The 27795-nt window shown below is 39.5% G+C and overlaps 1 protein-coding gene across 2 annotated transcripts; it reads left to right on the top strand.

The window, feature by feature from the left end:
• The first annotated feature begins 470 nt into the window (after positions 1 to 470).
• TRA2B (transformer 2 beta homolog) lies at positions 471 to 27158 on the top strand. 2 transcript variants are annotated; one of them, XM_052000057.1, is made up of 9 exons: positions 473 to 665; positions 16925 to 17058; positions 18308 to 18470; positions 19368 to 19556; positions 20867 to 20982; positions 22628 to 22711; positions 24464 to 24523; positions 25480 to 25553; positions 26173 to 27158. In XM_052000057.1, the coding sequence occupies exons 1-9, from the start codon at positions 630 to 632 to the stop codon at positions 26181 to 26183; spliced, it is 867 nt and encodes a 288-aa protein (XP_051856017.1). In that variant the 5' UTR covers positions 473 to 629; the 3' UTR covers positions 26184 to 27158. The 2 variants fall into 2 exon arrangements, with proteins under 2 accessions (XP_051856018.1, XP_051856017.1); XM_052000058.1 differs by lacking the exon at positions 26173 to 27158 and having other exon boundaries at positions 471 to 665; positions 25480 to 25561.
• Positions 27159 to 27795: the final 637 nt, after the last annotated feature.

The following is a 27795-nucleotide window of genomic DNA, read 5'->3' as shown; positions in this document are numbered from 1 at the left end:
AACCGGATCCTAGCCACGAGAGGACAACCGTACTGCGAGGGGCACGGCCTGGACAAGAGTCCCAAGGCGGGCCTCGTGGCACCAAGCTCATCCCGCGGCTCCCGCCTTCCCCACAGCTCCTCTCTCCAAAGGCTAAGACGCCCTTGGCAGGAAAAACGCCGCGGCGGGCGGGATTCAGAGTGGAAGGTCTCTGGCCTGGGTAGGGGGGAAGGGAGTAGGGACCCTCGCAATATGGCGTTCTGCAGCCCAGGCCCCGCCTTTCTTCCCCTCCTTTTTCCCCCTCCCCTATTCCTCTAACGACAAAGGCGCGCGCTCCTCGCAGCTACCTTCCCGCCAGAGCGCGCGCTGAGAGCGGAGCGGGTGGAGAAACAACGTCACTTCCGGTAGGCGCCCCACCACTCGTAGGGCGGAGCCGCGCTTATGAGCACGCGCACGCCGGGCGCCGACCGACATTGAAAAGGCTCTCCGTCACTTCCGGCGCGGGCAGAGCGGGACACAGAGGCAGTGGCGGGAGGTCAGTCTTCGGCAGAGGAGACGGCAGTAGCAGCAGCGAGCAGCTGAGGCAGCGACAGCAGCAACAGAAGCGGATTCGACGGCAAGACAGGGCAGCGAGGCAGCCCAGCGGCACCATGAGCGACAGCGGCGAGCAGAACTACGGCGAGCGGGTACGTGAAGGCTGCGGGGCGGGAGGGCGGGCGGGCCGCAGCCGTTGGGAAAGGCCGTTAAAGATGGCGGCGGGCGCGAGCCGGGGCCGGGAGCCGGACCGGATCGGGGAGAGGGGGAGGGGGAGGGGCAGCCCGGTAGGGGGTGTCTGGTTTCTCCCCGCAGCCATCTTGGGCCCCGCGCCGCCGCCGTCGCCGCCGCCGCCAAGGGCACAAAATGGCGGTCGGGTTGGGGGCGGGGGGAAGATACTGATACCGGAAGAGGGGCCTCGCGAGGCCCCGGATGTGAAGGCCGCGGGCGGCCGCGGACTGGGTCCCTCTAGATTGTGAGCCCTTCGAGGGCAGGGCCTCGTGGAGACGTTTGCCTGGCTTTCTGCCCCCAGCGTTGGTCACACTGTAGGAGTTGAATAAATGCTTGGCTGTGGAGGAAGCGAAATCAAACAAGTGACTTCCCCTGGGGGGAAGAAGGAGTTTGAACGCAATTCTGGCTGGGATGGCACTGAGGGGAGTTAGTGCTGGATTTGGAGTGGGGGGGAGGGTGGGTTCGAGTCTGGCCTTAGATTCTGAGCCCAGTGAAAACGGTCCCAAACTGACTGTAGGGGGACCGGGAAGGGCAATTCCTATGACCCAGTTTATGTGCCACGAGGCACCTGGACTGCTTGGTCACCGGCCCTGCTTGCATCTAGTCTGTACCCGATTCCAAATTCAATCCCCCAAGCACGTGGAGGACCCCGATTCAAGAATCATGTCCTGTGCGGGTCTTGAACCGCCAGGAAACCTCCCCCCCCCCCCCCCCCCGCCTTTCGGGGGTGGAAGGATAAGGTGACTGCTATGGTCATTACTCCAGGGCTGTCTGAGGACAAGCCCTCCTTAGCCTCCTTTCCTCCTTACCTGAGCTTGGGTGCTCGGAGGCTAACTCTGGGAAAGCATTTTTCCTGTTGATTTTCCACTTGTTTCATAGAAGAAACACCTTAAAGGCAAATAGTAAAAATTTTTCTTATGAGGACCTTACATCTTTAGGACCTCGACAAATAACTCGTGTGGGTTTGGACTCTGACATCTTAACTATGACCCCATCTGTCTATTTGTAATTGAGGGTTATGTAGAGGGTCCTGCCATGACCAATGATCCTGCACTAAATTTTAGGTGGAAGTGTGAGTTGTTGGTAGTAGTTATGTGATGATCATCAAGACATTTACTTTGAACCTTACTTAGTAACCTCGTCTTTAAACGGAATAATTTTATCTACCTTAGAAGGTTACAAGGGGCTTTTTTTTTACATCAAGCTTTCAGTCCCTTGTCCAGTAAGTGCAAGGAACATGACTGTATAAGATAATCAGAAAGAAACTGCCTCCTTGAAGTAGACCTTCTGAGGCCCAAGATTTCACTGTGTAGTTATCTTCAGAATTGGTCTTTAAGATCAGATCATGAGATGACAAACTATTCCATGTTTTGGAAATGAGCTTTAATCTAAAGCTCACCTCCATGGAGTGGAGGAGGTAAGCATTGTGTTTACTTAAGTAGAGATCATCAAATTTAGACATTGGACAATAACCTGGACCTAATCCAAGAAAAAAGTAAACTTTGATGATTTAAGATTTTTAGCTAAACTAATAGGCTTAGGAGTTATTCTTCAAATAATAGGTTTGAAAGAGGTCCTTTTCAAAAGCAAAAATTTTTATTGATTTTCTACTTTGAGGGATAGCTTGCTGTAAGTAAAATCCACTAATTGGCAATATAATAATAAATGGTAAGTTTAGTTAAACTGATGGATAGCCCATTCAAAGAACAGGTGTTGTAGGCTGATTGTAAATCCTAGGACCTTAATTTCAATCAACATTTATTTAATATGTGCCAAGCACTGTGCTAGATGCTGAGAAAACAAAATAAAATAAAGGAAACTGAGACAATGAGGATCATTGGCTTGGAACTTGATTCCATGCTTTCTAGCTCCAAACTTAATATCTTTTGGGGGGAGGGTCCCCAACTATATCACAGACTACTTTGAGCATATTAAGAAACGTGGCAAAATTGAATCAGTCTGATATGAACCAAGTTTATCCATAGAACTGATTTTTTTTTAAACTGGAAATTTTTGCCATAGGAAAGTGGGATTTTGTACCAAATTGTTATTGTTAAATAAGATTGTGAACTCTTGAATATCTATGATTAGCTTCTAGTTGGCTGCCAGTAACTAGCTGCTACTGTAAAACAGACAGGTCACTATTGAATATAGAAAGTAAATGACTTACTAACCCGTCCAGTTTATCTCAGGTTGACATATCTATTTACAATGTAGATGTAGTTTATTCAAAGGGATGTCAACTTCGTCTTTGCTCCACTGTTCCCTTATTAGGGGTTGTAGGGCAGCTAGGTGGCTGGATTGAGCACCAGCCCTGAAGTCAGGAGGACCCGAGTTCAGATCTGGCCTCAGACACTTAACACTTCCTATGACCCTGGGCAAGTCACTTAACCTCAATTGCCTCGGCACTCAAACGATAACAAAAAAAAAAGATTAGGGGTTGTATAAACTTGCCCACTGACCTTTAAATTGAAATTCTACTGGGAGAAAATTTACTCAGGAAGAGAACAGAGCAAAGTTCTGATTCCTTTATAATTTTTGTGAAGTTGCCATCCCACACATAAAATTTGCAAATGTCTGGGTAGAAAATACAAATCTTGCTATAGTGGCCTAATAGAATGTAGTGTATGTTTACACTATGAAGACTAGACTTGTAAATCGATGCATTGCATTTTATTGTGATTTTGATACCAAAAGTAAGTTCTTTATTCAAAACTGGAGTCAAATAGAATTGTAGGCTCCTTTTTCAGAAGTCATTTTGAGACACTGGGAAAAGTACTGTATCTGGAGAGCTGCAGGTCATTTGCCTCTCTATTTGGGCCTCTGAATCTTTTTAACTGTAAAATGTGAGATTCAGAATAGAAGACACCCAAAGGAAGGTCTATCCCTTGTAGCTCTAATCTGAAGAGCCTATGATCAGAGCCAGGACCTGTAAAGATATTGTGAACATTTTCTTTTCCCTCTAGATAAATGAGGTTTTAGCTCTACCTTATTCCCTTCATTTAGTCTTCTCAGAGGAATTTGACAAGCTCTGAAATAGGTGGATGGTATTAAACACAAATAGATTGTCTAGGGCATTGGATTCCCAGAGGAAGCTTAGTAAATCTTTAAGTTCCTAGGGAACTTCACATCTGAATTTAAAGACTACTATTGAGTTCTCATGAAATACGAGCTCTTAATGCAGGTAGCAAAAAAAGTTGATTGAATGTGATGTTACATGCAAAAAAAGCTTAAGATAGGAAGCTATTCAGCTACAAAAAGCTTTCTTCCAAGTCTAAAAGTTATTTCATTTAGCATCTTCTCAAAAGCTTGAGAAACTACACAAAACTTCTCTTGAAAGTTAAAAACAGGCTTCTGAAGTTACTACCCCAAGGGAAGAGAAGGGCCTGCAGTGTCTAGCCTCACCCCAGTGGAACCTTTCAAGGCAGTATTTTCAAATCCTGGTTTGGAGGACACTCCTATGTTAAAGCCCTGTCTCCGTCAGTGTAATGTCAGCTATCATGGATGGATCTTTCTGCCTTTTAAATCTTCACAGAACCAGCTAACAACAATGGACTGTACTTGAAAATGTCTCTCCCTTGGATGGGTGGGAGGAAAATTTCATTCCTCACAGAAATTATTTCTTCACTAAATACTTTTTCTTTTAATCCTTTCTGAATTTTCTTTGATGAGTCAAATTGGTCAGTTGTGGGGGAGGGCTTATTGTTGTGTTTTATTTTTTTTAGGTGATGTTAATTGAATGGTTTGTGGTTTTAAATGGTTTGCTTATCGATATTTTCCAAAAGTTTTCTCCTCCTTTTTTAATAACCCATATTATTGACCCACTATTATTCTCAATATTTGTGTTGCTTTTATTTTCTTCTTGAACTTGACAAGTAAATTTTGATTCATTTCTTTAAAGGTGTTTAGCCAGTCAAACTGGAGTTTGGCACTTTTACTGAAAAGTTTAGCAAGGTTTCTTTAAAAATGAGTGCCTGTGGTAACATGTAGTTAACCTATGTTAACTTTTAGAAAGTTGAAAGGATTGGCAGGGACAAAACAGTTGGGCAGACTTGATTCAGCAGTGAATTTGAGGGAAGAGGAACAATAAAATGGCTACAGTAGTGATATGATCATTGTCTACCCTTCTTACCACTGAATGGTTGGTTGATTACTACTTTATACTACTTTACTTGAGTTTTGTACTTGTAGGCCAGCTTCAGGGGATACTAAACCTAAAGTATCCAGAAACTACAGGAAATGTTTTACCCAAGAAAACTTGGCAGCAGAGGGTCAGTGTGGATGAAGCCACCAATGGTGGTAGGCAGCTATCTAAGCCCATAGCTGCTCTGGTTCTTTGTTTCTAATTGCCACAAGCTGAACATGTAGTGCAAAGGAAATTGATCCTGCACAAACTAATGGGATTTCTAGCCTTATAATTCTTGCTTATAATGAATCAAATGTAGAAGATTGAAAGCTCAGTTTTCTTGCTTTATTCCCTTTAGAGATGTTTTCTTATTGTAATAACCCTTCAGATAAATTTTACTACTCTCTTCTCTCCAGACTTAATAATATTAAACTTTTTCCCTTGTATCTTTTCCAACACTAACAATTGTCTAGTTCTAGCAGTTTCTATTCTCAAAGCATAGCACTTTACCCCTACTTTTAAGAATGTTGTCCAAAGCCTCAAAAACCATAAGCCCAATAGAATATGGTATTGTAATCTTTTTTTTCTGGTGCTTAAAGCCATAATTCAGGATATTATTAAATAATTACAATGAATATAGTGCTGAAATTTCCTTGTTGGAATAAGTTTGTTTTAAAAGAAAGAAAAAAACTCCACCCGGAGCAGCTAGATAGTAGTGTAGTAGATAGATGGTGCAGTAAAATACCAGCCCTGAAGTCAGGAGGACCTGAATTTAGATCTGGCCTCAGACACCTAATATTTCCTATCTGTGTGGCCTTGAGCAAGTCACTTAACCCCAGTTGGCTCAGCAAAAGAAAAAGAAATGAAAATTTAAAAAGACAAACCATCCAAAAAGAACTTGGACAACCAGTGATAATTCTTTTAATCGCTCAAATCTGGAAATGAAGTCTGGTAGTTTTAACTTGAGATAAGTGAAAGTGACAAATGGCAAGGTAAGTAACTACCTGCTGTCTTTGTCAAAGATGGAAGGGAATGCCTTAAGAGTTTGTTTCATGGCGTAGACCTTGGTGCCTACCCTCCAAATATCTCGCCCATTTGAACAGAGAGGGAGACAGGTGTTCCTTAGTGCTGAATAAAGACAACAGAAGTACAGTTGCAAAGATTTTCCATGAAAACTTGATTCTTATTTTTTTAATGAAAGAAGCAGAACATAATTTTGTCACCCTTTTAAGTTTTGGTGACAGAACTGTGGTATTTAGGAAATTTGGTATAAATCTTTTTATCTGCTCTCTTTATACATCATCTTGATGTGGGTTTGGCATTTATTCACTTTGTCATAGATTGGTGTCTGCAGTTTTCAAATTTAAAGTTCTTGGTAATTAACTTTCTCTTTTTACTGTGTCAAATTTGGTTCCTCAAAATATGTTGCTTTAAAGTTTGTATATATGTGGAGTATCATTTTCTGTTTATTGCAGCTTTAGCATTTTAGCTTCAGTGTATTTGTAGTATAAGGTTACAGTAACTTCTACCTTAATTTGGGCTGTTACATCAAAATGTGGTTCTTCTGTAGAAGGTTTATGTAAGGAGTGGTTGCTATTTTGGGAAATGTTGAATGCATTAAGAATATAAATTTAAAATTTGTGATACTGTGCCAGTTTGCAGGGTGGGTTTGGGGAGTTTTTTGTGTTTTGTTTTGGGCAAGCAGGGTCACAAAAAGCATTTCTGCTTGTGACCATTGGGTTACTTTGGCTCAGTATTTATTTACTTACATATTTCCAAGGATCTGGGACTTTAATTAGAGTGGGTGGGTGCTCCCTCAACTGACTGAAACCATTCAACTACTGAGCAGATGCTCTTCAAAGAATTGCTATGTCTCAACAATTGATCAAATCACGGTCAGTCTAGTTAGCCTCTTTCCCCTTCATCAGAATCCATTCCAGCTTGGTGTTAGGACCTTTTCAGAACTATTACTTTTCTAGCGTAGCCATTGGAGCTGCCATACCACAATAGGACATCAGAACGACTTGAGTGTAAGAGAGAGCTTAGCTTTTTATCTTTATTTGTGGGAGCCTCCAAGAGAATATTGGTGTTGTTGACGGAGAAACCAATTGTTTTAAGATTTCAGTTTTAGGAAACCAAAATATTACTATAACCATTCATTTTTTTTTCCTTCTTTAACCGTGTGAAAATCAGTTTTCAAATTGCTTTATGAACATTTAGCTTTATGCACTTGAGCATGCCAGTGGATTGAAAAAAGCCATCTCTGGCAATAAATTTTTCCTTTTAAAAATATATTAGTGGCATAGACATCCCTATTGATCCTGCTAGGGTTTGTTTCTTGTAGCCATTAAGCAAATGAACAGCAAGCAGGATAGATGATGAGCCTACAATCAACTTGGCATAAATTGCTACAGTTGGTTGTATGGAGTTGGTATAAACAGTGGGTTTAGACCACAAATACTAAGGTTTTGAGGTGTTATAAGTTGAACGGGTATCAGTACTATAGTTATTGACAGTGTAGTGTCATCCAGGAGATTGCATTCCCGATCCTTTATCCACCACTGCCCACTCCATCAGTCAGGCGCCAAAGAGGAAACGCGCTTGGGCCTTCTGATTCCATGATTACGGTTGGGATTCTGCAAATGAGCCACCTTCCCCATTTTTCCATCAGCTCTTCTAAAATAACCATTTGTAAATCAAGTTTTTGTAAAAGGTGAGAGTATCCCATAAATAAAACCCATTTAAAGTTATCCTAGACTAAAATTAAAATGCTGTAAACTGAGTTGAGAAAATTTTGAAACATGCATGTCTAATGCATGAAACATGACTGTGATGGCATTATTTCATTGCCTTGGTACAAAAATAAACAACAGGTTTTTCTGAAAATAGTGTAGGTAATGTTTTTCAGATAAACTTAGATGACATGGCACATTAATAGTTTTTAGCTTATTTGTCTTTTAACTCAGCTAATACTAAGGTTGCACTGTTTTTGTGATGCTATCTAAATTATAGTTCAGTGCTCCAGAGAGCATTAATAATATTTTTAAGTCATAGTTGATTCACCTAAATTTGAGAAATAACATTTCCCTCATCCCCTCATGGTTGCCAATTTGAGTAATTTTCCACTTTTGTATATTCAGTGCCTTTAAAAAAATATCTTAATAATAGATGCTTATGAGGAAATGTCCATTTAGGTTTCTTTGAAACTTCGTTTGTTGGGGGTTTTTTTGTTGTTTTAATATTTAAAATAATTTTTTTGATATAACTACTGTTGGATTCAGGTTTGCTCTTTATGACTGTTCACATAGATGGTTAATATAAAACAGTCTTTAGATTCCCCCTACTCCCTTTGGCTATTTTTAGTTCTGTAATCTCTTATCAATTCTAACAGAACATGCATTGTAATTGATTAGACTAATGTTTTTGTTTTGGGGAAAGATTTTTATTTTTAATGATGAAGTTAGATAAAATTAGAACTTTTCAGGGGTGGGTTAAACAGCAGTATCCCAATTTTTCAAACTCAATGATACAGTTTGATTCCTCTTAACTCATTCCTTAAATATGCAGTGCAAAAATGTTATGAATTTAAATGAGTATTAAATAGTTCAGATTACAATAAATGTGAATTACTTAAGCCCTGAATGGTTATCATCAGATGTATAAATGAATTAGACTTTTTGTTCCTGCATTTTTAAAATTCAAAATATCACTTTGACTAGAGACTATGCTTAATATGGTCTTTTGACATCTAAGCATTTTCTTTATTCATCTAAATAATTTCACACTTGGTCAACTTAATAGACCTTTAAATGTTAATGAACAGCAAGTGTTCAGTTGTGTACTTCATGTTCAATACAGGGATAAGTAACTATTAGCAGTACAGACTGAAAGTTGACAATAATAGAACCAGCTGAAAACCTGATGTGTCAGTTTTTTGAACTGCATATTCTAGTTCTTAAAAGTCCAAACCAAAAAACAAGGCTTTTTTTTCTAGTTTCAGTTTTGGCACTAGATTTTATCCTGGAGTTTTAAAATATTCTTCATCCTGTTCTTTTTCTATTAAGGTTAATGTTGAAGAAGGAAAATGCGGAAGTCGTCATTTGACAAGTTTTATAAATGAGAATTATTTGAAGCTCAGGAATAAGTGAAGCTGAAATTTGAAAAAAAAAGAATGCATGCTAATTATCAGACCAGAAGTCCCACTTATAGAATATTGAGCAGTTTGTGTGAAGTGGGGAAGATGAAAGAAGTCAGAATTTGAAACGGAAGAATGAAGAAAAGAAATAAAAGTGAAGTTAAGCTAAGAAGTAATCTGGAATGAGAAAGCACTACGCTAAGTACTCACTAGTCTGTTTCTGTGTCCCTGTGTATATTTTGCTAAGCGTGCATGCGTGGTCTGCGGCCCAGGGAGAGGCCGAGCAGGGCCTAGCCTGCCTCCATCAGGGGGAGCATTTTTGATTGGGCAGCTTTAGTGCCAACTGCCCTGACTAATGATGGAGGTGTAAGTTCTGGCACTACTGTTAGTGGAATACCCAGGCCAGGAAGGGGCTTTGTTTTCCTCCCCCTCCTGCCATTGATCCCACACTTTCCCCTCCCCCAGACCCATGAGGACCCGGGCTCTGGGACTTCAGGAGTGGGGAAGGTAATTGCTGCTACCACCACACTTGGGCACTTTTTAAAGCCAAAACTATATGTAAAGATTATTTTTCTTTATAGTTTTTGCCAAAGTTGAGTTGTAGGAAAACCACCAAAATTTTCATAAACTATGACTATAAGTACCCTTTTGCTCCTTATGATCTGTTGTATTTCTTTGCATCAGTATTTTGGTGGTCTCATTACTTTCTTATCTTTCCAAATTACTTTTATCTTATCGACTAAACAATATTAGCATCACCCTTTACAGACCTGATTTCTGAATATCATGCACAGTTCTCTTTGAAATTTCTTAAATTTCTCTCCTGTATATAGTCACTACACCTGAGCCACAAAGTACCAAACTCCTTGAAAATTCCTCATCCTCACTGTCATCCTCCACCCTTAGTGAGGAAGGGGCTAGGAAATACACAAATAGACAGGAACTTAGTTCTGGGGCATTAATGTCTGCTCAGTTCCAAATTCATTTTGCTATGATCTTAGTCATCCCACCATCACTTAAATGATAAATTTTTATAGAATATAGATGTCTGATCTGATCTAGTATCCAGCCACAGATTGGGTTGGCTTGTGCAAGTTAAGGGTTTCCCCAGCTCTTCCTTGTCCTCCCCTACTTTGCCCCACCCATCTGGGGAAATTTGCTTTAAATCCTATTTTTCATTTTCAGATGTGGGTTGCAGCAGTGAAAAGATTAAAAGTTCAGTTAGATGGAATAAATAACAATTGTTACTCCTTCATTAGAGATTGCAGCCACCATATCCATTATCAGGATGTGCCTGCCCAACAGATGTTTTCCTACCCTTTTGGGAAGAGCAAAGGGATAATTTTCACTAAGAAAATTTCAGGTAGCTTTCCATTTTAACTTTTCTTTCTCTGCCTTTCCCTTCCCTTGTCCCCCACTTTCCCAAAAAAAAAAGATCTGTATCAGCCCTTAGCAATCCCCCTAAAAATAAATGAGATAAGACACGATCTAAAACTATTATGTTTCCAGGGACATACACTTCATTGCATGGCAATTTCTTTTAAAAATTCATGGCTCATGCCTAGGGGTTTGGGGTTTTTAATAGTGTTGAGCCATTTCTGTCAATGCATCTCTGCAAAAGTTTTTTAAAAAAAATGTCTCTGGACAATAGAACCCATTAGGTACTTGTCCCCAAGCATTCTCTATGGCCTGTTGCCATAGATCATTTTTGGAGGATATTTTCTTCTTAGGACTTACATACAAATCCTGAGCAGGAAAGCATAGGGTATCTTTCTCCCTATATATATGCCCCAATACCTATTTCATGATTGGCTGTGGCTATATAAGGCCTCATAATCTGGGACCATTAAGGCTACTTCATGAAAGATTGGATTTCAGTTGTTCAACAATTTGCATTTGGGAGTCCTTGGCTATCTTAACTGGTTTATTTTTTAGATCTTTTTAAAGTGAGACAAGGAGTATAAATGTAGAGTGGTACAATGCTGGTCCCAAGAACACACATTTTCTCTTTAGGGGACTTATCTGTGTATGGCCTATCTCCTGGATTGGTCCTATTTTCTTTGCTGTAAGACCTTAGCTTACTCTGGTCTGTACCTTTTAGGCTAGATTTTATATTAGCATGTCCCCAAAATGTCTATATCTACTTTAAAAATAACTGTTACCCATATGCATCATCACCAATCCTCTCATTCCATTCAGCAAATTTACTTAGTGCTTAAAAGAGGTTGGAGAATAGTGTTTGTACAGGCCCCTGTGTGGGCAATGAAAATTTTAGGGTGCTGACCACAGGGACTTAGTCCATGCTGGTCCCCATTATGTGACTTTGCAACAACTTGAGCAGATCCATTCTGTTAGGTCATTAGCTATATTTCTTATTTATTAATGGGAATGAATCAACAATCCATACAATCTAATCATCGATGGAACTAATGATAAAAAGTCCAGGGGTTGCTGGAAGCCGGGAATAGTTATCCCAAACAGCATCTCTTGTTTTGGGGATTAGTTTTGTTTCTGAATTTTGCCAATTATTTAGAATGGAGTTACATGGATTGTGGGAGGGGAGGGGAGACAGTGTGGTACCTGGCATCTTTATTGTGAACTTGGCCAGAGTTTCCCCAGAAAAGCTATTTCAAATTGTATTAATAAAAGTATATTCCTGTCTTTTAAGTGTTGGGGTCAGATTCTCTCACCAAGCTTGCTAGACTTAGAATTTAAATCTTTTATCATTTGCAGATTCCTTGTACTTTACCCCTTCCTTGGGGATGAAATGGTACTAATATTTTTCCCTTTAGGATTTTAAAATGGCAACATGTGCAACTTTTCCCAGGACACTTCTATGTGACCTTAGCTAGAATATAATTACATGTCTTGGTTCTCATTTTTCCATTAATTAGGAACCATTCCAAGAACTTTTGCACTTAGAGGGAGATACAAAATTGTACCTTCTTGGTATCAGTGAATCACGTTATCATATCATGCCTTTGTTTCTTTTGAGGAAAGGCATTTTCTTGGACATCTGTTCCCCTTTGATTTTGAGGATGCCCTTGGTATTACTCCCTTATGAGAAAAAACCTTTTATCCATACAAAATTAGGCTCATTATCATGAGGAAACACCAAGTTTAAGAAGCTTCATAATGATCTCTACAATTGTTTTGGTTGCTGGTAGAGTTGAACAGTATTATCTCTGGTAGTCTAATGACTTTGGTCAAAATCTTTTATCTTCCCTACTCAACTAATTAGGGTGTTTTTCTAGTATCGAGGCTGAAGGAAATACATGACTTCATTAAATTTCCTATCCTCAACTCATCCAATATTTAATCTATTCTCACTAACTTTTGTCAGATAAATCATTCATATTGGCATATCTGAAAATGCCAAAGTAATTTATCATCATTTTAGTTCTTCAGTTTCATTTGTTGAGATAACTGATCTCATTCTGTCTATATTGGAAAAACTTTTCCCCCTCTTATATCTCCTCTGTTGAATTTTTATTTCTGAAATGTTAGTGGAGAGGTATTTACATCATCCTGAAAAGTTCCTTTGTTTTCTAGTGTTTATATTTGTTGTTACACAGCCAGTGATTTAGACTTTTTGGCCCCTGGTAGTTACCTCTCTTCTCTCCCAAAGCTTACATCCTTAAGGGAGATACACTGGCAATTTTCTCAAGTTAATTTATTCCAATATCCAGGTTTCTATATCTTCTTCATTCAGTGTCAGATAGACACCAAACAAGAACTTAGCAGGCCCATCATTCAGCTTTGCTTTCTAATGACTTCCTCTAGCACAATAAATTTCCTTCGAATAATTGATTCTCTAAATGTCAATCTTTCCTTCAGATAGTCTAAACTTTGCATTTCACAAACCTGTTTAAATCCAAGTCTTTAAAGCTGCAGTGGCTATAGGTAATTTTGATCTGATAAGTAGGTCCTTGCTATTATTCCTAACTTTCTTAGCAGGAAGGGAGCAGTTGTCATGATGGGAAATTTCACCTGGACATTCTCTGGCTGAGACATCTTTGCAGTAGCATCTGAAACTCTCTTGCTTCTCATACCAGGTCTCCCTTAAAAATTTTAGCTCCTTTGGAAGTTGAATTGGTCTAGCAGGACATTTGGTTCTCATGAAGCTTCTGTCTTTTCAAAAATGGTTCTAGGTAGAACATCAATCATTTTTAACAATGAGACAGGTGGATTCATCTTCCCACCCAATAAGAAAGCTTAGTTATCTCTATACCTAGGGATAGGAAATTTACCCTCTTTCATCCTCTTGCCCTTTTTTTTGGATGCTTCATCTTCCATTAGTTCAAGTTAGGACTTCCGGAGCTACTATAAAAGGTCTCCTAGGTCCTCTTTTTCCAGATTATATATTCTAGGTCATTCAATAATTGGCAAATGCTTCCTCCTAATTATGCAAAAGGCATGCTCGGCCATTGCCCGTGGAAAGGTTTCTGGACCCCACTGCACTGTGGTACGTCAATCAAATGCATAGCTTACAGTGGGATTTCTATGCTTTCTTTGAGCTTGACTGTATGTTTCTAAATGTCCTGGGGTTTTGTTTTTGTTTTCATATGGAACAATCAAGTGTCTGTTCTGCTCTTGAGCTTTTGGTCTTTCAAAACTCTTGGTCTTTAACCTGAATTGCTAGCAAAGGCATTTGGCAATGTGTGGGATTCTTCGTTTATCCCCTATTCAATTTCATTTTTTCCTACCATATAATTCTAAACATTTCCATTTATCGTATTTGCTTTCTATGTCTATTCCAAGGTATTGATAGAAATGTTTAACAGGGCCAAAAATTGAGGTCAGTAAGCTAACTTTGAGGTGTCAGCTCTACAGGACGAGAGTTTCTCAATTTTGGCAGTCTGGTGAAGCCTACTAACCCCTTCTGAGAATTATATTTTTAAATAATTTAAGGAAATTAAGTTGGGGCTAGTGAAAATAAATGTGTAAATTCCTTTCTCCTCTTTTCTTTCCCCTTCCTTCCCCTAACCCCCCAAGTCCGCAGACACCTTGAGGATCTGAGTACCTTGCTGTTGTTATTTTTTTGGTGTAAGTTCAGCTACATATCACCTATCTGCCTACATTTGTTGTAGTACACCAGAATAATTGAGATTTTCAAAAACTTTGGTATAATCAAAAAATACTCTGTAGCAATATCTAACCAAAAGGGAAAATAAGGTTGCTTCATCAACCACTGAATGCTATTTAGAAAGGAACCTTTAGTGTCTCCTTATTTTTCAAATGAACTGAAATGAGGGGAGGGAAAGGGGGTAAGACTGATGACTTGGGCATAGTTCAACTGGGACTTACATCCAAATCTCATAAGAGTGCTAATTCCATTTTAGTATCTTAATAAGAATCAGCATTAAGTTTACTGATCTGTTTTAAGAAACTACTGTTTCTCCCACTAAAAGCAAAATCAGAATGGATGTTCATCTGAGAATGCTTACATGATCATAATCATTTTTGGAAATCCTTTGGTTTTCTTTTCTTTCCCCACTTATCATAGGAAATGGCCAGTGGGATCTGCTAGAAAGATAACCTGAGCTAATTTACATGCCTAGCTGTGGGATCCTATGAAAGTCACTTAATCTCTCTTGGCCTTGATTTCCTTACGAAACAAGAGGTTCTGTGAATTTGTTATTTTTTAGAAAACTATTGCCTTGTCATTTACTTCCTTTGTAATCATATATATTTTATGAATCTGAAAACTCTTGAAAAGGGATTCCTAGACTTCACCAGACTGATTGCCAAAGGAGTCCAGCTCACCAAAAACGAGATAAAGTTCTGAATTCAGATGATGTTCTAGCCCTGAAGTTATCTTTTGTATGGGAGCCTAGGCAGACATGGCACATTTTAGATGAACTTTTCACATTCTCAGTGTTTGTGTGTTTGTCTGAAGTAAAATCTTGGACTTTGACACTTCCCCTCCAGTCAACATTGCTGATTTGAAGATCAATTTCTTTGAAGAATTTGAAAGTAAAATGGGAATGGAGTAGTTCTGTATTTTTCGAGTAATTAAGATATTATACTGTCTTTCCAAAGTGGTGTTTCTTCTCTCTCTTGCTTTTCTTGTTCCAAATAAGACTTTTTAGAGACTCTGTCATATGGTGGAAAATGCAGGTTCAAGCTCTGACATTCATCATCTGTCATTCATAAATGACAGCATTTATCTGTAAAATGGAATTAATGTTACTTAGAGCCACCTCATAATTGTGAGGTAAGCGGTTTGAAAACGTAAACGAAAGCCTATATTGCTTTAAGGGGGAAAAAATCTTGCATTTCTCAGTCTCTACCTTTTAAAATACAGCCTCCCCTAAAGTGGGCAATAGATTAGAATTTTAGTCTAAAGTATTCTGGAACATAATTTTTAATCGCTTTTTACTCTTTTGAATTGTCCTCATGCCTTCTAGTTTATTTTAAGTTAGGGTGCCTCTCCTAGTAGTTTTAGGGAGGATGGTTCTGTTCAACTCTCTTGTGCCTCTACCATCTAAGGACTTCCGTCTCTTACCTGAGTTAAGAATAAGAGGATCAGATTTCTTTAATGCAAAAGTGCCAGCCAAGTTTTCCGATGATAACTGTTCCCTCTTTGAAAGTAGTAACTGAATTGGGAATTTTACTTCCTGCTTTTTATGATCTTGATTCATTGCTGGATTTTCTTGATTTTTCAATGGTGAGGTACTGATGATTTCTAAATTCCTTCCAACTCTTATCTTGCCATCATAGAGAATGTTAGTAGGCTAGGCTTTTCCCCCCGCTCATCTTCCTCTGGTCCTTCAACTCACTTATTAGGAATTACCCCCATGAGCTTGTATCTCAGCAAGTAGATATCCTTCAATGAGCCTTTAGTCTTTGCTCTCTGACACTCCGGTTCATTATATTGGATCCTGCTCCTGGCTGGTTATGGAATCAAATCTGTCAACCCTCTCGTCTCATCTTTGTCTTTTTGCTCCACTCCAGGTTCTGATTGGATGGGCTGGCTTATTCCGGTTCATCAACCATACCTTCATCTGGCCATGACTTCACTCCTGTTTCAGTTCTTCCTTGGTCATCTCCATGATGGCAGAGGGGCTCGTTGATCCTTAGGCTATTAATCATTTCCTCTCGAAGTAAAACTCCATCCCCAGTTCCTTTGGGTTGTCTGCTCTGCTGCCTTTGGTAACAGGCTTGCCTGTTTAACTCATTCATTTGAATCCTTAACATTGCCACCATATGTAGTGTCAGGGCTGTAGTCAACCCTGATCAGCTCCACTAGCGTGGGCTTCTCTCTTGGGAGCCATTATAATCTGCCACTGAAGGATGTGCCAGTCTTTCTTTCTGCCAGACAGTGAGGTAGAAGGGGATTGTACTGTCCCCTTTAGTTTTTTAGATGTGGACAGAATTTGTCAACAGTTTCCTCTGAGAAATAAAAGAGCCAAAAAACCCAAAGTTACACAGCTTTTCTGCCCCAAACCAGTCTACCCACAGATTGTTTTGACTTAGAAAGTTTTGGGACAAACAAGTCCTCCTTTTTCCTTGATTTGACTGCCCTTATCTGGGGAACTCTTTCCAAAATTCTTTTTCTTTTTTTTTTTTTTTTTAAATTCTTTTGGTTTTTGCATATTACTCTCTTGCTTTGATTCTCTTCCCTCCACCCCCATTCAGTGCCCCTTCCAATGGAAGGCTTAGATAAGTTCTGGTCAGAGTTGCATCCAGGTGAAACAGAATGGGGTTGATGGGATAATGTACTCCACCCCTAGATGGAAAACATTAACGTTAACTAGATGACTTCCAAACAACCTCTAGTTATCCACTGAACAGGTGTTTCTGTAACCTCTTTGGAAGGGCAAGGGGGTCAGTCTGCCACACTGTTTCACTGCAGGTTGTTTAGATTGTGATGGCCGAGAAAGGGCCCAAATTAAACTTGACAAATCTGCACTTAGGAATCCCGTTCCGCTTCCAGAAGTGGGAGTGCCCATGGATCTGGGAAATCCGCAAGGCACACCCCTGCAAGGTCACGTTCCAAGGAAGATTCCCGGCGCTCCAGATCCAAGTCGAGGTCCAGGTCTGAGTCTCGGTAAGTGAGCCCTGAGTTTGGAGGGGTTTCTAGAAGGGAAGCTGGGAGCTGGGGCAGAGGCTGCTGAGTCTCAGTAGAGAAAGAAAATGATTTTGTGCTTTTGTAACTTCATTGGGTACTAACTGCCCTTCTGAAAGCTGGTTTCATCCAAAAGTGGCTTCCAAGCATGTTCCTTGCTCCTCACACCCCAAATTTTTGCCTAAGCTTCTGTATCAATGGTGGCAAAGCTTTTCTGTATCAGTTTGTGCTCCTTCCCTCCAGACAGGCGTTTTGTGTTCCTTACCAAGGCTAATCAGTCATCTCTCCTGTATCTTCAATCTCTGAGATTTAGTCTTTGCCTTTCGAGACAGTGTCGTAGTAGGTAGTGCAATGGGGACTGGGCATCCGAATGCCCTCTGTTTCAAATCCTTGTTCTGCCTTGGTCCCTGGGCAGGTCCCGAGCCTCAGTCCTCTTCCTAAAATGCAGGGGTTGTGACTCGGTAGCCTCTAAGCTTCCCTTCCTTTTGTCTGCATTTTTAAAAAGCATTTGACCCTTATAAGCCGTATCATCTCATCCTGTTCACCTTTAAATTAAATGTGTTTATACATATGTAATATATATATATCATGCATCCTTTAGGTGTTTTTCTCACCCCCTTTGCAATCTGTTCTTCTGACCCTCCTACTCTCCCCTTAACTGTTCATTGGCTATTAGTGACCAACTTTCCCTCATTGGCATTTGACCCTGGTGACCCCTTAAGGTCTCTCAATATGCCCTGACCCTACACTGCTAATTCTACCTACTTTTTTGGACTTATCTCTGCACCTCCCTCCTTAGTATTCCTGTTAGGACTTCACCAGTGCAGACCCTCAGTGCGACATCTCTACAAGATGTTCAAATTGCCTCCAACTCTCCTTTCTAGGGTAGCACTGCTCTCTGCAGTCCTTGGACATCATTATTAGAGAATCCCCCTTGCATGGCTATCATCAAGTCTCTTGCCCCCAAACCCTTCAGTTGTCTTATTGCCTGCTAAAAATTTGTCTCATTGATTGTCTCCTACTCCCTCACTTTTCTGTCTAACTAAGACATTGTTTCTCTCGTACTTAACTTGGTACTTTGTATTTCTCCCATTGTGAACTATTTGGCTTTGTTCTAGCCCCTTCCAAGACTGACTCCACAAAGACAACTCTGCCTCCTTTGTGGGGGAAGGGGAAGGCAGGTATGGACATCAGTCCGAATGATCATGACCATGGATACTTTGTCCTGTAGATCGAGATCCAGAAGAAGTTCTCGAAGGCATTATACTAGATCACGTTCTCGCTCCCGCTCCCACAGACGATCCCGGAGCAGGTCGTACAGTCGAGATTACCGAAGGCGACATAGCCACAGTCACTCTCCAATGTCTACCCGTAGGCGTCACGTTGGGAATCGAGTAAGAAAAACAGTTTCATTGTTCAGATTTAGGTTGCCGGAAATTGTATCTGGCAACTGCTCTTGGTTTCTTGGTGTTGGATTCTTTTGTCCACTAATTTGTGTTCATGAGCAGTTATTTGACCTTGGTCCATAGAATATTGGATTGGCAGCAAAACTAGGGAACATTTCATGTTTGGAGAATTATGAATTTGTCTTTGCTTTCTTCATGGCCATTGGTATAGTCTAGTGATTGTTTTAGGTTATGATATGATCAGGTAGCATATGATCAGGTAGCAGTGTTTTGGGCTACTCGGCAAATATTGAACATTTTCTAGGACTACAAAGCTATGGAGCAATAGAACATGAAATGATTATTTTTCAGTACACATTGGTAAAGGCTTGGTGCGTGCTAATAATTGCTGTACAGAATGATAGGCTCAGGTCTGTAATTTTGACATCCATCATTTGTGCTGCTAGTTTGGTATATGTAATAGATTAAAATGCCACTTGACAATAGACATTCTCCCAAAGCTGGTGTTCTTTGTTTTGAGAAAACAAGTAACTCATGACATTTCACATGTGTACATAATTCTTCATCTTCATTCCATAATCTTAAACCATCCAAGTGTATTTTTTTATTTTAAAAACCCTATCCTGATCTTTTTAGTAATGATTCTGATTAATCATTTAGTAATTATGTAATATGTTAATGGTAATAGCAATTATTTTTTTTGTCTCCTTAAACTGGCATATTTGGGACCAAATTCTGAAACTGGGGAAGGGATTTAGCACCAGTCTTCCCTGTTAAAGGCTCTCTTAGAAGAACTGAAACTTCGTGTTGTTCATTTGTGCTCTTCTTTAAAAAACTTGAATTTTTTTCAAGGCTGTTTTTAAGTCCTCTTATTTTTAATTACAGGCCAATCCTGACCCCAACTGTTGTCTCGGAGTGTTTGGATTGAGTCTGTATACTACTGAGAGGGATCTCAGAGAAGTATTTTCCAAATATGGCCCAATTGCAGATGTTTCCATTGTGTATGACCAACAGTCTCGGCGCTCCCGAGGATTTGCCTTTGTCTACTTTGAGAATGTGGATGATGCCAAGGAAGTAAGTGGATATACACTTCTAGAATTGGGGGAGATCTGGTTTGCGATTGTTGGCAACACTTGGGAATTGCTGAAGGCAGCATTAATTTTCAAAAATGAAAATGTATCGAAAATAAGATCGAGAGTTCATCAGGGGGATGAGAAGAAAAGCAAACATTTGATAGCCATTAAAACTATCAAGAATAGTTGGTAGCTTTTTAGAAGAAAACCACCACAATTTTAGAAATGGGAGTGCCAAAGTATATGTCCCAGTTAATGGCATAGTTGGAATTCTCGAGCATATGTATTATAAAAACAAGACTGCCTGAAAATCTGACCCATCAGTTGTGGCATTTTCTATATGCAACTTAAGACTTCACAATGACTCAAATTCATTTTTCATTCAGTGGGAATAATTCCTTCCATTCCCAAGTCTGTCAGAGGTTTGACTGAGAAGGCTTTCAGGGCAGAAGATTCTTTTCATGTCCATTCCTGGAGAGCAGATTAGGATTATTGTTTACAGTTCAGAGAGATGAGATTTTGAAGATGGGAAGGAGAGTATTCTTCTGTGTCCATAGTTTGAGATGAATGTTTTAAAATGGGTAAATAGATTTCCTACCTCTGCTCTCTGTACACTTTTATGTATGTACACAAAGGCTTTTGAGTTGTTATGGAACATTGTTAACACACCAGTAGGAGGAAGCCTCCGTGACTCTTTTGCCCTGAGAAGGACTGAAGGACTCTACAATATGTCCTCTACAATATGTCTACAATATGTCCTCATTTTCTATCTAAATGTAACAGTATCTATACATTCTCATTCAGAGTACGAGGCAATGGACAGCACTTAATCCCCATACTTTGATGCATTACTTGCTAGATTCTTGTAATTCATCTGTTTCTTATTTACTTGATAGATATCATGTTAAGTAATGTGTGATCAGGAACTTTTGTGTTTATTTACTGTGACAGTCCAGTTCATTAGAATGTGTCAGAAACGCAGTCTTCCTGATTTTGTGCTACCCTTTTAACCACATGAAGCTGCCTTGGCATTTGCAGGCAATTGTCTGTTACCTCTACATTTGTGGAATAATTCTCCACCCTGGGAATTCCCTCCTTGTGATAAAATCACAGATCCAGTTCAAAAACAAAGAATGATAATCCTAAGTAGTCACATACCTCACAAGTGCTTTGCCATTAAAAACCATTCTCTACCCATGGCCCCATATGATCTTTAGAACTTGGGCCAGGATGCAGTTTGGTACATGCAAGAACTTGGATTCAGATCTCCCTTCTCGAACAAGTTACTTCCCTTGTGTTTCTGTTTTGAAGGCTAAAGAGCGTGCCAATGGAATGGAACTGGATGGCCGGAGGATCCGAGTAGACTTTTCTATAACAAAAAGACCCCACACCCCAACCCCTGGAATCTACATGGGAAGACCTACTTAGTAAGTGATTCTTGGTGTCCAGAAATTTGCACTGGGAAAAAGAGAAATTCTGGTTTGCTCCCAGATGGCAAGCTGAGCTTAGGGTTCCAAATGAGCAGAGCAGCTGCTACCCATACTCCCCAGAGCTGGCAGATCTTCTGATCCCTGCATCCCTGCTACTGTCAGCATGCCCACTTCTGACTTTGATTACTGAGGTGTAGTTAGAGATGACCCTGGAAGCCATCCTTGATGGTCTGTGTTTAGGTGGCTAAAGGATGTCCTCCAGAAGATTGGCATTTGTGAGAAGCAATAAGACTTGCTTGGGCTTTCAAGCCCTTTGTAGACCTTGTAATGAATGCTGTCTGGCTTGGTGGCTGTCATTTTCAATTCTTATGAAATCTTTTACAACAATCTCTGTGTCCAATTAAAAATGAGTCAACTTAGCCACAGGAATCTTCTGTTAATCATGCCTGCCTGACTCTATGCCTCTGGTGCTTTTTAAAGGACAATTAAAGAATAGGGAAGGCCAGGTGCTAGAAGACTGGGCTGCATGGGAAATAGCATTTGTCAGGTTCTCTCACATGTAACCCATTGTAAAGTTAACACTCAAATGTAATGTATTTTCTCTGCCAAAAAAATTGATCTATTATAAGTTGAAGAATAATTATTGTAAATTATAGTTTAGGTTACAAGGTTACAGTTTTGAACATCTATACAATATTATATTATAAGCCATATTCAAGTAGAATTCAAAACAGATTTTGGTGGGGTGTTTTTGTTTTGTTTCTCCCTTTTCATGGCCTATGTTCAAAACAAGGTGAAAGCTACTTAAGCACAATCAATATATGAATATACTATCACTTGGAATGTAGTTGTAGAGAAATTTAAGTTGGGAGAACAGCAGTTTCATTTTCCCAAGATGGACTAGCATAATGAATGAGGACTGGCTTTATAGATTTGGGATAATTTGGAGTTTAAGTCCTGTTACTGACACATGTCAGCAATGACAGCTGTCAGGTCACTTAACTTGCTGATACTTCAGTGTGACTTGGGTAGTTTGCACTCAAAGCATCACTGTGCAGCTAGTCTCATTCTTACTATTGTCTCCTCCAGAAGTGCAGGATGTTACCTATTTTCTTGCTCTGTCAAAAAATCAAAGTCAAATGAAGCTATGATCAATCAAGTAATTAACATTCCCTTTTCTAAGTATACAGTTAGCTGTCCTTTCTTTAATAGCTCTCAAGTATTCCTAGGAATTAAATGTTATACTAGAGACAGCTGGGAGGTACAGTGGCTAGAATGCCAGATCTGAATTCATTCTGTCCCCAGAAACTTATTAGTTATATAATGCTTGGCAAATCATTTAACCCTCTTTAACTTGAGAAAGAAAGAAATGGCCAAATCACTTCAGAAACCAAATGGAGTTGCTAAGAGTTGGACCAACTGAAAACAACTAAAACAACTGAACAAGTGATTGGATTCACAGTTTAAAAGGAGCCCTTTTTTTTCTTTCCCTCTGAAATTTAAATTTTCTCTTACTTTGATACAGATTGTATATAAAGTTTTGCTCTGTTAAAATGTTTCTCTCTGTGTGGACTCAACCAGGGATGAAGTACAGAGGTTTTTTTCTTTTTAACATCTAAAACTTGTTTTGTATTCTGTGTAGTGGCAGTTCCCGCCGTCGTGATTACTATGATCGAGGCTACGATCGAGGCTATGATGATCGTGATTATTACAGCAGATCTTACAGGTAAGAAGTTCAAGGACTTTTCCAAATTTCTGTAGTGTCCTGGGAGGTCACAACCTTTGGTTTATCTACTTTTAAAATCATTCTTGCAAAATTAGTTTGGTGTCAGTAGCTTTAGGATAAATCTTAACTGCACTTTTCCCACCTTCTAGGAACTTTCAGAACTTTGTGGTGTTGTAATTTTCTTGCACTCAGTCAAGTTAAATTGTGTTGCCTTTATTGGGCATGGCTGTTCTGTTTTTAAGAAATTTAGAGCCAGATTTTACCTAAATTCTAAGGCAGTATATCTATTGATTAATTTCTTGGCACATGCAGAGTTCCTCTCACATGATCTGTTGAACAACATAAAAGAAGTGCAGCGTACTCCCATAAGTAGGTATATTGTGGCACACTTTTAATCTGTTTAAAAACGAGGTGAACTCTGCCAAGGAACATGAGATAATGATATAATATTTTCAACCAGTGAATAGAAATGAGTTTGTGGGATGCAATAGCCAATAGAGTAGGACAGAAGCCCTTGAAACTTATCATGAACCACATATTAGCCAGACCCATTCTTGTATATCTCCATGCATCTCCTTCCCCTGTCCCCAAGGACCAGAGAGAAGAATGCTTGTTTATTTTGTTGATAAAGGGAAGCCAAAACTCAGTAAGTAGAGTCTTAATGCTTGTCGTTAGGAGCCATAGAATAGTCTATTAAACCACATTCTGAGAATTCTTTCTAGTGTCTCTTTTATGAAGTAAATCTTTTGAAGAGCCATCCTGTTTTGTACAAATAATCAGGAAAAGGCTTTTTCATTATGCCTTTGTTGAGCATGTCTGAAAATCATTCCTCAGAAAACCCTTGACAGAAAATAGCTCTGGGTAAATAGTCAAACTTCAAATTTACTTTGAGAAAGAGACATTTTTTTTTTTTTAATTTAAATAAGGATCTTTAAAAAATTCAAATGAAAAGAATTCTTCCAAGGCAAAGATTGAGGTAAAAGAATTGAGTTGGGGAGCGAAAAGGGGGACAGGAGTGAACCAGTCCTGACTTTAATCCTGAAGAGTCCAGGAGACCCCCTATTGTCAAGTAGTCAAGGTTAGGTAGTTGTGGGTGCATTTGTGCATGGTGGGAGTGAGGGAGTATGTACACATAAGACATCTAGTTTATACTCAAAGTTTTGTTTTGAGAATGTTACCATTCTCTAAGTGTTTGTTAATATTTACAAATCTTAAGCTTGGTTTGGGAGGGTGAGTTCTGGGCTATATTGTTAGTTCATTTGTATTTTATAAGGCATTGTTGAATATCTGAGGAGCATTGTTAGAGTAATATGTTTTCCTTTGAAGTATACGGGATTATGCCACGTTGTAGCTATGAGGGAGTCTTCTTTGCTTTCCAGCATTTGTAACTTGTTTTAAAGGATGGATTCACTTATACTTTGCCATAACTAGCAAAGGGCTTGGCATGTGGGAAAGTTAATAGATGTTTCCTGATGTTTCCTGTTGGCCCATTGAGGCTTGATTGAGGAATCTCTTGCAAACAATGAGGGCTCTCCCAAAGTGGAGGAAGCGGGGTGCTGCAGAGGTCAAGCCCAGGCTGATATGGCTGGTGGCGGTAGGAGATGTTTGTTCTGCTCCTGGTTGAACCTAAATGGCCACGGAGGTCCAGTGATGTGATTCTGTGTTTTTGTGTTTGTTGTTTAATGTCATCTAAACACTTTATAATTCCATAAACCAAACTGCAAAAAAAGTATTTTGCTTGTGTCTTCACAGAGGAGGCGGTGGAGGAGGAGGTGGTTGGAGAGCTGCCCAAGACAGGGATCAGATTTACAGGTATGCTAGGCAAGGTCTTGGGTGTCGGGAAAGGTCTCGGATTGCAGCAGGGCTCACGCCAAACTTGGTCACCAAGGGGTTCTCCATGCACTGTTGATCTCACCCAGTTGTAAGCTAGAACATGTATTAAGGCTGAATGAAAAGATGTGCCATGTTAGGGTTATTGGACATTTTCAGCCAATGCCAAGGAATTCACTGGATATTGAAAAGGGGTTTTTAATTTTTAAATTTAGTGTGGATCACTAGGTTCTAATTGGACAGATAAAAGTGGCACTGTAGAGCAACTTAAAATTAACCTTTTCAAAAGTCTGGCTAGTTTGTTTTGTTTAGAACCTAGTGACTCAGAGCCTTGATCTGCATTCACCCTCCCCACACCCCTGTGTGCTTTGGCACCTGGGTCCCCATAGACCTGCAAACACCATTTTGAAATTCAAGCTGGGTGTGATTTCTTTATTTTAAATGAAATACCTATGTACCCCACCTCCTACACATACATATAGACCTCTTTTTAGGTCAAAGGCTTGCTTTGGGAAAGGAGGGAAAGGGATGCAGTAGTCTTAAAAGATAGCAGCTCTCCATACTGGCCCTCAGTCCTTACTTTGGTTTGAAGAATTGGCTGCTTGTCGGGATCCAGCTTGCAGGGGGCTTGTTTGGGATCTAGATCAAACTTTTCACTACAATTGGGACCATGCTTTGGACAAGAGCCAATATCAATAGCAAGCCCTTCTGGTGAGTGTCTTAAATCACGTTTTTGAAGTAGGGAAGTGTCTGTCCCCAAGGGGGAGAGGGGGTTTTAACATTCTGGATTATACTGAGCCTCAGGATTAGCTAGTGCAGGTTACTGGAAGCACTCCATAGTTGGATTGTCTTCAGAGTTCGTTTCCCAAGTACACCCAAAGGCTAATTTAGGTCACATTGTTTATTCATATTGAGGATTGATCACTCTTTGTTTACAGGAGGCGATCACCCTCTCCATATTACAGTCGTGGGGGCTACAGGTCACGGTCTCGATCTCGATCTTATTCACCTCGTAAGTAAAGAATGTTTGAATTTGTTCTTTGCTCTTGTTGCTCTTGAGTAACAAAGGCTGGTGGGTCTCCTCGGTGTCTTGGGATGTCTGAGCTTAGCGTTGTTCCCCTTTTCCAAATCAGAAAGTTAGTTACTTGCCAGTTGTAGTATTACAATCTCCCAGTTCAAACCAACACAAGTCTCAGTGCTCTTTATCAACTATGTCCTTTATTTCAGTATCCATAGTTAAAATTTATCCATTTATCCAGTAGTTAACTTAAAAACTTACACCTAAACCCTCCCTGTACCTTCAGGGTGTAATTGGTTAGTATGTGTTCCTCAGCACCAGAGTTGTATACACTACCTGTAGTTTTTGCCTTAAAAATATAACAGCTGTTGACTGTTAAAGGCCTAGGACATATGTCTTCCCAATCCTAGATCAACTCTGGAAAGCTAATATTTCATTCAGATTTGGTGTATTTTGGCAGAAATTTGAGAGACAAATTAATTTACCTAGGTATATGGTAACAGGCAGAACTGTCGGGAGAGGGGCCTGGGTTCTAGATTTGGCTTTATTGAATAAGATAAAGCATTATTAATATTTTTCTCTCTCTTCCTCTTTGTGTGTGTGTTTGGGGCAGGTCGCTATTAAAGCATGAAGATGGTGGATTTCTGAAATGGGATTTTTGTTTTGTGGACAATATTTTTTTATTGTCTCCTGTTTAAAAGTGAACAGTGCCTAGTGAATAGGTGACTTTTACACCTTTTATGAAGACTACTTTTGGTGGAGTTGAAATGCTGTTTTCATTCTGCATTTGTGTAGTTTGGTGCTTTGTTCAAAGTTAAGTGTTTTCAGAGAAGTATGTTTTGCATGTATTTTTTTACAGTCTAAATTTTGACTGCTGAGAAGTTTCTATTGTACAAAAACTTCATTTAAAAGGTTTTTCTACTGAATCCAGGGTAACCTGAAGATTTGACATTTATGTAAAATGCCTCCAAATGGTAAACCAACAATAAACAGTTTGATTTCTACTTTTCTTTTCACCACATCAATGCTTATTAGGAAAACTGAATTTTCAAATTAGTCTGTGGAAAATAGTCAGATGCCCTTTCACCCTTGCCATTTAGAGAGCACCGAACTTAATATATCTACAACTGAGTGTTATGATTATAATACTGTGTAACTCTGTATTACTAGTATTAGAACTAAAGGTATTTCTATCCAGCAATTGCTTATTGCTTGTCTGAGTGTTGTTTGTCAAGCCTTTATGTAATCTGTGCAAATAGCAAGTGAGGACAATAGTTACGGGCTAATGGGGGCCTCTGAGAAGGCCTGTCTTCCTCACGAGGCTGTTTTAGAAGTGATGTGGAGCTTTTGGCTGTCGATGAGTAACAGGACATTCCACCACAAATGTAATCTTAATTTTCTGGCTTTCGATTACAAATAAAAATGGGTGCTTCATAAGAGATGGGAGAAAGGAACACGCCAGCAGTTTGATGAGTGAACTGAAGACTTTGCCTGTTAAATTTCAAAAACTTTTGAGATCCTTTTGCTTACCAAAGGAGGCCTGATTCACTCGACTGTTTTGAAAGCTGTGTTTAAATAAACTGTTAATTAAAAAGATAAGTTGGTGACACTTTCAGTTTGCCTAAAAGAATACTACATCTATCACTGATTCAAAGAAATGAAATGCTTGCTTATTGAATTCTAGCATCATTTGTTTGCTCATATTTTTTACATCTGGTCATTTTGGGGTCATCGTTCATTGAAACAATCTTCTGTTACACGATAGCTCCCAATACCATCTTTTTTTTTTTCCCCCTTTAAAGTTCTCAGACCTGGATTGGGGGGGTGTTTACAAGAAAAGGAGTTGAGTGTACTTAGGGGAAAAAATATAGATGGGCATGAGATTGACAGTGCAAATTTGTCAGAATATTACAGAAGAGTCCTTATAAGAATGCCCAGTTCATTCTTATAAGGAATCCTTTCTAATCTGACAAATTGGCATTGTGTCATGGAGCCTTTAAAAACTTCAATGGATTTCCAAGTTTTTTTTTAATAGTGATTATCTCATCTTGTCGCACTAACTTGTCTTTCATATCATTGAAGTGTTCAAAGCAGAGTGGAGACCAAATATTTGCTTATCTTAGGCAGAGAAAACATTTTGTCCCCTTATCCTCAAATCTACTTTTGGGCTGATGTGCATTTTGACTGGTATGGTAGTTAAATTCTTCTGAGGAAGATCCCAAGCCCACTTAGTAGG

The sequence above is a fragment of the Antechinus flavipes genome, chromosome 4 (genome assembly GCF_016432865.1).
Source record: "Antechinus flavipes isolate AdamAnt ecotype Samford, QLD, Australia chromosome 4, AdamAnt_v2, whole genome shotgun sequence".
In the NCBI taxonomy this organism is placed as follows: Eukaryota; Metazoa; Chordata; class Mammalia; order Dasyuromorphia; family Dasyuridae; genus Antechinus; species Antechinus flavipes.
The sequence above is the reverse complement of the archived record's forward strand: the minus strand, read 5'-3'. Positions and strand labels throughout refer to the sequence as shown.

What these genes read in the sequence shown, in the direction of transcription:
- TRA2B (XM_052000057.1), top strand. Translation starts at nt 630, where the DNA reads ATGAGCGACAGCGGCGAGCAGAACTACGGCGAGCGG. An exon ending in AGGTCCAGGTCTGAGTCTCG is followed by an intron (nt 17,059 to 18,307) that starts GTAAGTGAGCCC and finishes TTTGTCCTGTAG; the next exon opens with ATCGAGATCCAGAAGAAGTT. An exon ending in TACATGGGAAGACCTACTTA is followed by an intron (nt 20,983 to 22,627) that starts GTAAGTGATTCT and finishes TATTCTGTGTAG; the next exon opens with TGGCAGTTCCCGCCGTCGTG.